A 13352-nucleotide genomic window follows, 5' to 3' on the forward strand; every position below is an offset into this window, starting at 1 on the left:
ATTTCCTTTTAATGTAATTACACTATGATCTGTAACTGAAAGACCATTATAGGAAAACCTTTCTTCCTTCATCATTTTAACTTTGTATGGAAATATTTTTTATTTTTTATTTATTATTATTATTATTTTTACTTATTTTATCTCCCTTTTTATATATATATATTTCCAATATTCTCCCTTAATGTGGATTGTTAAAAATTTGAATACCTTTTTATTAAAAAAAAAAAATATTCCTTTATATTGTTGCCTTCTATATATGTATGTATTTCTTTATATTAAGACCCCTTTTCAAAATAACTTTATTATCTTATAATAATAATAGTTTCACTTCCCCTTTTTTTTTAATAATAAACTGGTCCCTTTTTTATATACTTAATTACTCCCTTGATAACTTTTAATGTCACCCTACTTAATATAAAAATCACACTTAATATAAACTTTTATGATGTCACCACACTTAATAAATATAAAGGTCCCGTCTTTTCATTTGACGCGGTCACGATGTTCACAATACTTTTTAAGTAGAAAGTATTATTTATGTTTCACATAAGAGCTTTTGTATCCATGTTTTTTCTTTAACTTTTAAAATACCATGGGCTATTACCATGGGTTGTTTTTAAAACCTCTTGTAAAAAGTAATATTTACCTTTCACGCAAGAGCTTTTGTATACCTGTTTTTTTTAACTTTTAAAATACCATGGGCTATTACCATGGGTTGTTTTTAAAACCACGGGCTTCTACCGGGTTTTTATTTATTTATATAATTTGATTTTTTTATGTTCTTTTATTTTTTTACTTTTTCTTCTTCTTCTTCTTTTTTATTTATTTAATTGTATTTTTTTTGTTTATTTATTTATTTTTTATTTTTTAATGGCCAAAGGTCAACTAGCGAATTTTCTTTTAATTTTAATTTTAATGGCCAAAGGCCTAGAAAAACGGAGAAAAGGAGAAACTCCCAAATTCTAAGCAAAATGCTTCAATTGTACGGCAACACGGTTGACGAATTTCGATAGCCAAGGACCTGGATTGGAGAACGAGCTCTGTGCACCGGTTAAGCAACCTAGAGGACCGAACTGCTCTGATACCAAATGAAGCGAACAAAGTTCCTTCTACAGATTAATTACTCCAAAAAGACTTGGAATGTCAAGATATCCATTTAGGATATAAATATTATATTAAATAAAATGAATAAGAATGAATGATGATGAATTACAAATGAGAATGAGAGGCTTGCTTATATACCAAGCAAGTGTCTCTTCATGAAGAGTCATGTCCTATTAGACATGCCTCTTCAACCTAATTACTAGCTTAACTAACTATTATTTATGATTATTATCTTTTACATTATATTTATATTATTTATATATTTTATTCGTTACAGGGATTTACAACAATTTATCCATGCTTCTACAAGATGGTAATGATTTCTTTGTCCATCTAGTCTGTTGCAGTAGATATGGCTATCCCACCTACAAAAGTTTCCCATTCTAGGGTATTTACAACTATAGCTTCGACAAAATTGAGATAGAAGGTATATACATTTACAATTCATCATGCTAATAAAAACATAAAAACAAAACAGAGGAGATCAGATGTCCATTGGAGCTGGCAGTTTAGATCCAGGCCAGGAGAAGCATCTTCTGAGCCTTTGAAATTCTCCTGATCTGTCATGCCCTCCATGTTTTCCTCCATGCCTTCCTCCATGGTTTCCACTTTAATCTTCAGATTTTCTAGCTGATGTCGCAGTGCATCCACCTCGTCCTCCAATTGCCTGATGTGTTCCCGTTTCTCGAGCTCTCGTTCTTACATAGCCATGTTCTCGTGAATTTGCTGGTGCATGCTATGTTGGAGTTCTATTAGGGCCTCTCTCAGATCCCAATGTTCTTGCACACAAGTGATACAGGAAGGTCTGTTTCTACCACCCGGCCCTGAGAAATCGACCTACGGCCCTCCAGGCTTCCCCACGTGCTTGACCAAGAACTGGCACATGTACCCTGCATGCTGGCTTCCAAAACTTCACTTTTTAACAGGCTCCAATAATTTTTGTCACTATTTTCCACATTCTCCTGTAGCCAGGCACCCTCGCTAATCCTCTGGAGAATGCCCTGATCCTCGGCTGATATGCGCCACCCAACCTCACTCCAACTCCAATTCTCCTCCCACTTTAAGAGAGTTTTAAGAACCCACCTAGTGTCCCAAAGCCAAAATGCCTGCAAACACTCAGACACACCCAAACCTTCCAACGCCTGCGACCCCTCAATTATTCTCAGAATCTCATTAATTTCCTTTAAAACCTTAGATGGATAGACCTTTAATCCCTCATGTCGACTTTTAACAACATAAAGCCCTACCTCTGTGACACAGGAACTAATAATCAATAGCCTCGGCTCTAGCCACCAGGCTTTTGTAGAGGCCACCGTCCCACACTCAAACCTTAAAACATACAAATTCCACATACCGTTTTGCTTTTTATAATTGTTGCCTGATCGAGAGGTGATGTAGAGATGAGTGAGGAGAATGATGTAATCGAGATCCCATGAGTACTCCATCATAACTCTACCATCCTCCATTAAATTCCCACCAAGCTCCTGATCGCTTTCAGCCATCCCAACTATTCTCCCATGAGCGAGCCCAACTTCACTGAGAACCTGAATTAATTTTTGCTCCATAATTCTCAATTCTCTGTAGACGCCTGAGGTGATGCGCCACCCAATTCTCCAAGAACCAGGGCAAGAACAATGAAGCTGCACGCTGTGACTTAAAACAAGAACATGTGTGGTACTAAAATGACATATGACGCCACGTCTCGTTTGAGTGAGATTGTCTGGCTTGCCACGAGTCTTCATGAATGTTTGTAACTTGTAGAGGATGATGCGACAGGGGGAGGAGGATACCAGGGTGATGAATATTTCGTGGAGGGGCGTAGGAGATGGGGCCACAGGGGAGGGGAAGGGGAGTGCAAAGAGGAAGGGGAGGGGGAATGAGATATAATGGTAGGGAGGTAGGGGGGGGAGGAAGCAGAGGGGAGGGTGGGGGACGGGGGAGGAAGTGGCAAGGGGAGAGCTAGGGGGAGGATGGAGGGGCATCATAACTTTATGATATGATAATTCAGGCTTTTCAACTTTCTTAGCATTCCTTCGAGACTTTAACAACAACCTACAAATTTCTCTCTTCAATTTCTTAAGGCATCGTTTATTACACATTTTTCCTCCTCCAGATGGCATGCCTTATTAGCCTGCCTATCAACTTCTTAGTTATTTCCCCTCAAGACATGGTAGAAGGACACTGATTCGAAAGCAGGGAGCAAGTTTTGGGCTCTCTTAATGATTTGGTTCAGGTTAGTGATCTTTGCCTTTAAAGTGTTGATCATATGCCTTATAATGATCATGGAATCGCCTAACACCTGAATACTTTTTATACCATTTCTTTGTGCTAGGATTAGTCCTAGGAGCACACCATACGCTTCCGCTTGGTTATTTGTCTTCCGGCCAAGCCTATATGAATTCAATGATTCCTTTGGGATTAATGAGAATCCCTCCCCCTCTTGCCACCCCAGGATTACCTTTTGATGCATCGTCAAATTGAAGGGTCCACTTGTTTGTGGTTTTTAGCCAATCCACCTGATCATCCAAGGAGAGCCTCAAAATCCAACTGGCCCTAACTTGGGGAATACACTCCATACCCCGAGAGGCCGGGGGGACCTCCCACAGGGCCATCCAAGCGGACTCCATCCGATCCAAGGAAGGGTCTTTGACAGGTTTATGCAGTTCCATACAGGCCGAGAGGGTTGTCATGGCTATAATCCTAGCTGGGGCCTGGGTCATTCTAAAAATTGCCTTATTCCTGGATATCCATATTTTCCAATTGATATACTTCGGAAGAGCAGACCAAACTTCCTTAAAATTATTTTTGGCCTGAAGGGAGCCCAAATAAGATTTGGGCCAAGAGTTGAAGAAGGTTTGGATGTCTGTAGGCCAGATGGTTCTGCAGTATAGGGGACCGAGGGCCACAGACCAAACTTCCTTCGTCACATGACATTGGAGGAAAAGATGTGAGATTGACTCCTCCTCTGATTCGCAAAGAGGACACCTTGAGGGGCCAATCTACCCCCTCCTTCGAAGATTTTCAACAGTAAGAATTTTTTTATGGGTAAGCAACCAACAAAAGAAATTGATTTTTGGAATGGCATTTGTTTTCCAGATTTTTCCCCATATCGAATTTTTAGGAGGTAAATGGGTATCAACGAGCATGTGCAAATAGCCATTCTTCACAGAGTAGCTGGCATTCTTCCAACCCCAACTGTCTTCCGCATTTTGCGCAATGGGGGCACGCCCTCTTAACAACCTCAGGAGCCTTTCTCTTTGGGGGATAAGAGCATCCAGGATGTTATCCATCTTCCATCCCTTCCAACCACCTTGCTGGTTCCACTCAACAATCTGATCTAGAGATTCCACCCCTCTATTTCTCAAGAAGAGACGAAGGTCCACCAAAGATTGATTAGAATCCAGGGACTGTAGACCTAGAATTGAATCAGAAAAAATATTGATGGTGGCACCATTTCCAGGGATCTTGCTTAAATATTTTGTGATGTAATCCCTGGAGGAATTGATCAAACGCCAAATGGGGGAACCCCATCTAGAGGCCATTTGACCAGCCCGGTCATTTGGCTGTGATAGATACTTAGTCCTGATAACTTGGGACCACCACTGACTTGGATTTGTGACTGAGCTCTAGTAAAGTTTTGCTCCTATTGCCATATTTGCAATTCCTGGGTCCCTAATACCCAGACCACCATGCTGCTTTGGGGCTCTGACTGTTTTCCAATTTACTAAGTGATATTTCTTGGTTTTAGTTTTTCCCCCTTCCCACAGGAATTTCCTGATGTACATGCCCATTTGGTGAAGCACACTTTTGGGAGCTTGCAGAGCTGTGAACTGATACAGAGGGATAGCCGATAGGACTGATTTCACTAGAATTTCTCTGCCCGCATTATTGAGCCAAATCCCACCCTAGTTTACGATTTTGGATTTCATTTTCTCTTGCACTTTTTGCCAGGCATTCGGTGCAGCGCGTCCCAAGAAGATTGGGATCCCTAAGTAATTGAAATCTTTCTAGTCCCGAATAGCTTTAAATCCCAGAATTTCCTCAATCTTTTTTCTTTTTGCCTTGTAATATTCCAACTGTATATGTGGCACTTACTGTCTCTTGTAGCTTTCCCCCATGGGTAGTCTGAGTAATATTGTTTTTTGATTCCCTAAACTTGGCTTGCTTGTAAAAGAGTTTAGTGTTTCTATCCCTTTCCTTAAGCCAGTTATTTCTTGATTTTAATCTCCCGTACTCTTCCTCTCTGAGAGATCTATGAAGGCTCTTGAAGGTTTCAACTTCTTTATGGATATCCATAACCTGAATCAGCATGGTTTCCATATGCCCTTGGATTGCAACCAATTTTTCTTCCATATTTTTTATATTGAATTGTCTTACTGTTTTGTGCTCCTTTAGCCATGTTTTCACGTCTCTTTTCAATCTGCGAATCTTGGCCTCCCATATAGTAATTGGGCTGCCATCAATCCAGCCCGACCAAGAGGTGGAGACCATCTTGAAGAAGTTAGGGACCTCCAACCATTGAGGAGAGTAACGAAAGGGAATAGGGCCCAGATCTAAGGGCAGGGAGATTTCCAGGCGAATCGGTCAGTGGTCCGATCCAACCCAGGGGAGGATGGCAGACTTAAGGTAGTAATTCAAAGTTAGGATATTGTCAGCTGCAAGGAAATGGTCCAAACGGGCCGCAATATGATTTAGACCCACTCTTCTGTTAGACCAGGTGTAAAGGAATTTTTGAGGTTTGACATCATATAAGTTCAGGGCTAAGATGAGGTCCTCCATGTATTCTTGTTGGGCATCCCGAATTATGGAGCCCCCTCTTTTTTGTGGCGGCCCATTGTAGTATTGAAGTCCCCCCCAATAATGCAGTTATTCCCATACTCAGTATTTTTCAGGTCCATCAGGGAATTCCAACATTCTTGCTTTTCCTGGAAATGGGTGGGCATGTACACATTGATCACTGTGAAGAGTTGCTGCTTCTCAATTTTATTAAAAATAGTTGCTATCCAATGCGTAGTTTTTAGAGTACTTACCAAATTTAGCTTTGTCGGATTCCATAATGTACAAAGACCTCCGGACGCTCCTTTGGAGCTGACTGTTTCGATCTTTCTAGTGTTCCAAAATTTATGTTTAATGGAGTTGATAGACTCCTCATCCATCTTGGTCTCCTGTAGAAGGGTGACTTCAGGCCTTTCTTTGCTGATGAGGGATTTTACTTCCGTGATTCTCTTTACCGAACCCAATCCCCTATAGTTCCAAGATATTATATTCATTAATCACTTTTTTGGGTTCCTCACCCCCTTGTTAGGGCCCGAGTTGTTTCCTTTCTCCCCCCCACCTCCTTTGTTTCCCACATTTTCCAGTTGACGCGGGATAGTGTGTTGGACTCCCAATTCTTTGTGTTTCTCAGTTTTTTTCCCATCTGACTTCAAATTATTATTATTTTTTTGTTTTTTTATTTAGATTTATATATATATATATATATATATTTTTTTTTTTTCCCTCTTTTCTGCCCCGTTTTATTCTCATTTTGGATAGGCTATTTCTTCCTAGGCCTATTTGTTCTATCTTCAACCGAGCTTAGCTGCCCCGCTGGTCCCCTTCCTTCAGAAGAGGTCACGAAGCCTTCCAATTCCTCCTTGTCGTCTGATGAATCCTCTGAGGTACTATCAGTTTCCGGATGTGGGAGGTGGGGTGGGGTCTGATCCTTTCACACCAGCGTTCGAGCCTAAAACTTCAAAGCTATTTGCAGTTTCCAAACCCGGGCCATCCCCACCCGGCGGGCAACTTAGGGGGGCCGAGGCCTTCACCAAACCAGGGGAGCTGGCATGGGGCGGAATCTTCGAGGACTTGCGATGCTTGACCTGTGTCCATTGCTCTTTTGTAACCCCAGAAGGTTTCTCCACGGAGTCCCCCCCTTTAGGGCAATATTTAGCAAAGTGCCCATATTCATGGCACAACTTGCACTTGAAGGGCAGCTGATCATAGTCAACCTCTTGTACGTGCAACCAACTATCCATACAGAGGTTGACAGCCACCGGGAGCCCTTTTTCAAGGTCCACCTCCACACAGATCTGAGCACAGGAGAAAAGGCCATCCTTAGGTTCAGAGCAGTCGATGTATCTCCCAAGAGAGTTCCCAATAAGCTGGAATGTCGCATCATTCCAGCAATGCAGGGGGAGGTAAGGGAGTTTCACCCAAATAGGAACCGAGGAAGGAACATCACATTCGGGGTTGAAACTGGGGCTCCACCGATCCAGATAGAGCCCCTGGGCCCCCATAAAATACGGACCACTCCGAAAAACAAGGTCACGATCCAAACGGTTCTCAAAATAAAAGTTGTAGAAACCTTTGCCACAGAAGGAGGAGATCACGACCCCCTTGATCAAAGGATTCTAGTTTTTTTCTACCCAGGCCTTAACAATACAAGGGGAAGGCCAGAGGCCCATGAACTGCCCAATAAGGCCTCTATCAGCCAGTTGCAGTGCTCTTGAACGTGCCTGAGGGGCACATATTTCAATCTTGGGGATATCAACAACTTTCTTCACAAACTTAGAGTCCCTTGCTTGCAAAATTTCGGGGCAGAGGCAACAAGAGAGTTGAACGTTGCGATTTCAGCTTACAGAGGCGCTTCCTGTGTAGGCACAGACATGCCCACCACAAAGGAGCCAATAGGACAACTACCTTGAAGACCACGACCACCACCGACCGAAACAATGGAAGACTTCCAGAGCTGACAGCGGGACGCGCCCGAGAAGGATGAAGTTCAGGGCCGCGACCGCCAATCTGACGAACAAAACTGCACGGCCCTATGGAAGGCCGAGATTGGGAAACATAGAGGTAGAGAATGGGTTCGATCGCAGTAGGCACTGTCAGCTAGGAAACTCCAGTCAAAGACAAAAGAGCCTATCCTGCATGAGGGGCTCAGATCCACTGCAGGGAGATGGCAGAGACGCAGGGAATGCGAGCCAAATGGGTTCGATTGCAGCAGGCACTGTGAGCCAAGAAAGTCCATCCAAAGATAGAAGAGCCAATCCCGCCTGAGGGGCTCAGACCCACCACAGGGAGATGGCAGCTAGTGGTAGCAGACCAACAATGATTAGGTCAAGCCACCATTGGTGCCGAACTTTTTCCATTGTCACTGCAAAGGGAAATAGTGTGTACTATAGAATTTGTTGGGAAGGCAATGTTATGAACATAATAATAATAAGTATAGTTAATGATTATGAAAGGACATGTCTGTTAGTTAGGACATGACTATTCATGAAAGGGCATCCCACCTAGTATTTATATGGGGTCCTCATTTGTAACTGAACATATCATTCATCCATACTATTTTCTATCCTCAATGGATTACTTTATATTCCAAGTATCCTGGATTATTAAATGTGAGCCAGGTTTGGCTATCACAAATTTACACCCGAAGCCGAGATCCTCATTTAGTCAATATTGATGTGAAGGCATTATCAGACCGAAATTATATTATTGAAAACTAAGGCTCTGAAAGGCAAGCCCATACAATAAACTGCCACGAACATGCATTTAACATACTATTAAAACCAAGATTGAATAGCCTGTTGACTCAAGACATTGGGTGTTACCATGGCTGCAGGGGGTGGCAGCTCGTCATCATTGCCTTGGCTTTCGTAGTTTGCCTAGTAATGCATGGTCCCAACCTGTTGCAGCTGCTCAACATATTAATCTTTGCGGGGGTCATTTTTTGATATTTTGATGTATTAATTCTCAAGAAGCTAATTATTTTCTTACTGTTTCATTCCATCACATAAAAAATGTTTCATCTTAAATTTCTCACATTTCAGACTCTGAGGTTTCTTTCGCCATTTGTTTGTTAGCCCATACAGTAGCTTTTTATATCTTGCCTTTTAGGTTAGTTTGGGATTATTTCTTATTCTTAACATTAAATGCTGTAATTTTGTCTGTAAAATTTTGAATATCATTTGTTGCTATTTGGTTTTTCCACCAATTTTTGAAACATGGATTAGAAAATATAGAAATATGTGCTTTTGTGATAAGTTCATTTCATCTCATGTCTAGTCTTTGTTCTCTAAGTCTTTTAGAAAGATGTTACAATTGTGCTTGTTGATTTTGAAGGGCTGCAATAAATTGCTTAATCAATTTGACAGAGACAACTATTGCGTCTGGAGATGAGGACGGAACCATTAAGGTATGGTACAATTTGTTTGGTTCACGAAAATGAATTTTTCTTTTGTTATCTGTAGAATGCGATATTTTTTCTCTAGAAATAGCATGCATTTACAAGTGTTGTATTTATTTTCTATATTTTATGTTTGTTCAATTTACTCTATTTTCATTTAAGCAGGCTCAATGAATAGACATAAAAGGTAAACTATAAGCAAAATTAGAACCCCAGTTCTGTCCTTAGAATAAATAAATATTTTAAAATTGTTGTGTTTTTGTGAACTTGAGCCACTTGAATTTTGCTTTCTGTTATCACCATGCGACAAGCGCACCCCTCCCTAGTGTAGGATTATTACAATGTGATGTAGGCATTTTTCAACACTCTAGAAAGATCCCTTCCACACTTGTTTCTTTTTCTTTTTAGAATTATTATCATTTATTATTTCTTTTGACAAGATGCTTTCTATTATCACCATGTGACAAGCACACCCTCCCTATTCTAGGGTTGTTACAATGTGATGTATGCATTTTACAACATTTAGAAAGATCCCATCCACAGAGAAGCTGCAAGTTTGAGATATGTGTTTTGCCATAGTCACCCAGGACTTGCACTTGGGTCCAACCACTTGGTTGCGCATGCAAGATGGTACACGCATTGCAAAACATGTCTCTAGGGGATTTGAGCCTTGGTGAGGGTATGAAACACCCTGCTTTACGATCAAACCAAGCTCCCATTGACAGAGCAACTTACTCTTGATCAAAGAGACACAGAAATATTGTTGTAGGTTGATCAAGAATTGTAAATTGGCATTACAAAAAATCATGGTCTGTACCATAGATCATGGGGATTTACATCCTACCTTTTGTTGTGGTATGTACAAATATCAATTTAGAAGGCATAAACTAATCTATAGAAAGCTAGAAATATGGAAATTTATAAAGTAGTCTCCCTCGATATGGAGATTATTTTGATTGGAGCTTTGTAAATTAGAAAACACATTAGTCTGTCATTTATTTGTAATGATTATTTGAGACTCATTTCATTAGAACTAGTGCATGTGATGCTTGTATGGGCATTGGTAGATGGATTTTTTCCAAAACAAGTACATGAATACCATCCATTATTGAAATTCAACTAATATTAACTAAAATTATAGGTTGTGTATTATTGCCCCGTCACTTCTAAGGGTAACTATAGGAGGTTTTTTTTCCTATGATCCACATTAACAAATAGTGGTCCTGGTGATGACATTCAACATTCTCCACAAACAGTAGCCAAAAGATGCCTCATGTATCATGCTTATCTCACTCATTTATTGATAATGGTCCCTGACAGACATGAGGTACTTATGTCCTTGTTCATTTTAAGTGTTTACGTTCAATGTATTTGGCATGAAAGTATGGATCATGGGTTGAATCAAATAGTGAATCATGATGCTTGGAAGCTATGCCTTTTGCCTTGTTTGACCTTGGTGGTCATCATCAATTTCCTAGCCAAGTGCTGCTACTCTTGGGAAGAGGGGTACTATTGGGGGACCTTGATAAGGGTAACATTCCCATGTCTTTCCATACTTGTCATACTCCATCAATTCCCCTTTCCATTATCCTTTCCTTTGGGTTGGCTGTTACATGTATCCCAAAAAGGGTTTTTGCTTCATAATCCCATGAGAAGGGGCTTGGATGCCTCAGGTTGATGCAACTGCATAAAAAAAGAGAAATAACATAATATGAATTTCAAAACGCAAAAGAAAAAATAAAAGGATATTAATGATAATTCAAAAGTCAAACAAGCTTGAGCTCTACTTCCTTTCTATGAGGCCATTGCCCAATTCCTATGTAATGAAATGCATAACCAAAGGACTAAGATAAATTATCTTGGACCTTATGCAATGAAATCCATATTAAGAAAAGGTGGTTTGCAAAGCAGAAAAACTAAAGAACATAAGAAAAAGACAAGAAAAGGGGTAGTAAGAGACAATGTCGAGGATAGGGTAACTCAATGCATAAGCGCTCCCTCTACAAAGGTGCTCATAAGGATGAATACATTATGTACCTTGCATGTCAAAGATACCATTCCCATGAATTAAACCCCACCTCATACTGTTGTCATTTATACTTACACCTTGATGGGTTTCTTGGAAAATATTCCTTTACCTGGATACTGGCACACCTAATAGGGTTTTATGATGATCCTTTGATACCTAAACTTGGCAAATTGCATAAAGTCATAAGCTAATGTGAAGTTCGAAGAATATACCTAATGTGATCTACCTAATGGTCTTTACATTGGACATGACTTTTTATGTCGCAATGACTCTTGTACATATGTTGGTGGGTCACACTTGGTTGTGTGGAGCCCCTCCATGATGATGATGCTTACATGGATATGGTCCTATGGAGGACATTGATGATGATTTCTTCCACACTTGATTCAGCCATAGTTAGGTTAGATGTCTAGGGTTATTGTGTATTTGTATGGTTAAAAACTTAAAAATTGATCTTATCATCATATTTTGCATTGCTGATTTATTTTACAGCCCTTATAGGGATAGACATGTTGCATTTTAGGGATGTTATATGCATTTTAATTTTCAGATTTAGTTAGTTAATAAAACTCTAGTTTAATTCATTATTTCAACCCTAATATTCATTGATAATTAATTGTTAAAGGGCTGTTTTATCTGTGGATATTATAATTTGTCTTATTGCTGCAATTCCTCATCTTTTATGCAAGTTTTGCAACAGCCATAGCTTTTTTTCCTTTTGTAGTGTTTGGGGTTCCTCCATTGGCCAATATCGATTCTTTAAGCCTTATAAATTGTCATAGAACTCCATCCACTCATATCAGAAATTGCCCTAATTAAACAAATTTATCATTACCTTGAATATTATATCTCAATGGTGGTATTGTGAGTAGTTAGGTAGGTGTCTTTAGAATTGATTTTGTCTTGCAGGTTTTGTGATAACATGTACTGTGTTAAACAAGATATTAGTTTTGTGGTTATGATATTTTGACAAGTTTAGAATTTCCTCTACCACTATATCATCCCAACTACAGTTCACTAGGGCCGGAAGACATTCATTATTATATTGATGTGTGTAGATATATGCACACCGAGACATAGATAAACACAATTCCATTTGGGCAAATATATAGGGAAGAATTAAACAGTTCTTTCTTTCTTTTTTAATAAAAAATGCTTATATTTTTTATTAACATATAACAATACATGCAAGATAAAATAAGATAAATATATCAATACCCAACAGATGATCACAAAATTAGGTTAATGGGATTGTCTCAGGTACAATGATGTTGATATGTTAAAATTGGCAACTAGGGCCAAACTCCATGTGGGTCATCTTATTCATGGCTGATAATATTTTTATTAGACTCCTCTCGTCGAGAGGTGTAGGATTGATCTAAAGATCATCCGATTCCGATAAGTATTTATGGAGATATGAATTTATTTTGATTATGGAATTATTATCAAGCCTACCAACAACTCATGTAGGCTCAGAAGCCCAACAATCACACCTATTCAATTATCATCAGATGTGTATAAATACAGGAGGACTTTTCCTCATTTGGACTCACTCAACTCATCACATCTCTCTCTCTCTCCAGCGCAGAAAAGAGTCTCTTCTCTCCTGCGCAGTTGGTGACTCTTCTCTCACACGTGTGGAAGGAAGCTGCTAAACCTGAAGCTGCAACTGCAGATCCAAAGTTTGACCAGCGTTGACCATCAGATCTCCTCCTCTGAACTGCGCTGTAGGTCCATCTAAACCTCCTCTGAAGGCCACATTTTTTGGTGGTGGAATCAAGCCGGTCTGACAGTAAGTTTGTGAGATATTGACTGCCCTAGTTTTGATGATGAAGCCGCTAATGCTGATGCTGCTGATCTAGGGTTTGCTACTGCTGATATAAATCAGATTTATTGTACTATTTCTCTCTGCTGAATTATTGAAGATAAAAGAAGATTTGATCAAAGGGTTTCCCCACATATTGTGGGGTTTGTCCTTGGCTAGCCACCACATCTTGTGTCTTTTGTTTTGGCTTGTTTTCTGTTGATCGTTTAATGTTCTATCCA

At 39.8% G+C, this 13352-nt stretch overlaps 1 protein-coding gene across 2 annotated transcripts in view; it reads left to right on the forward strand.

The window, feature by feature from the left end:
- The window catches only part of LOC149154947 (WD repeat-containing protein 55-like), a 326140-nt gene that overhangs the window by 51015 nt on the left and 261773 nt on the right, over window positions 1-13352 (forward strand). For both annotated transcript variants that reach the window (XM_089441581.1, XM_089441580.1), the window contains exon 5: window positions 9214-9286. In XM_089441581.1, coding sequence (XP_089297707.1) covers window positions 9214-9286 — 73 coding nt within the window. The remainder of the gene's footprint in view (window positions 1-9213; window positions 9287-13352) is intronic.

This window comes from Pinus tabuliformis, chromosome 9 (assembly GCF_031772625.1).
Source record: "Pinus tabuliformis cultivar Carrire ecotype Pingquan chromosome 9, CPIR1, whole genome shotgun sequence".
Lineage (NCBI taxonomy): Eukaryota > Viridiplantae > Streptophyta > Pinopsida > Pinales > Pinaceae > Pinus > Pinus tabuliformis.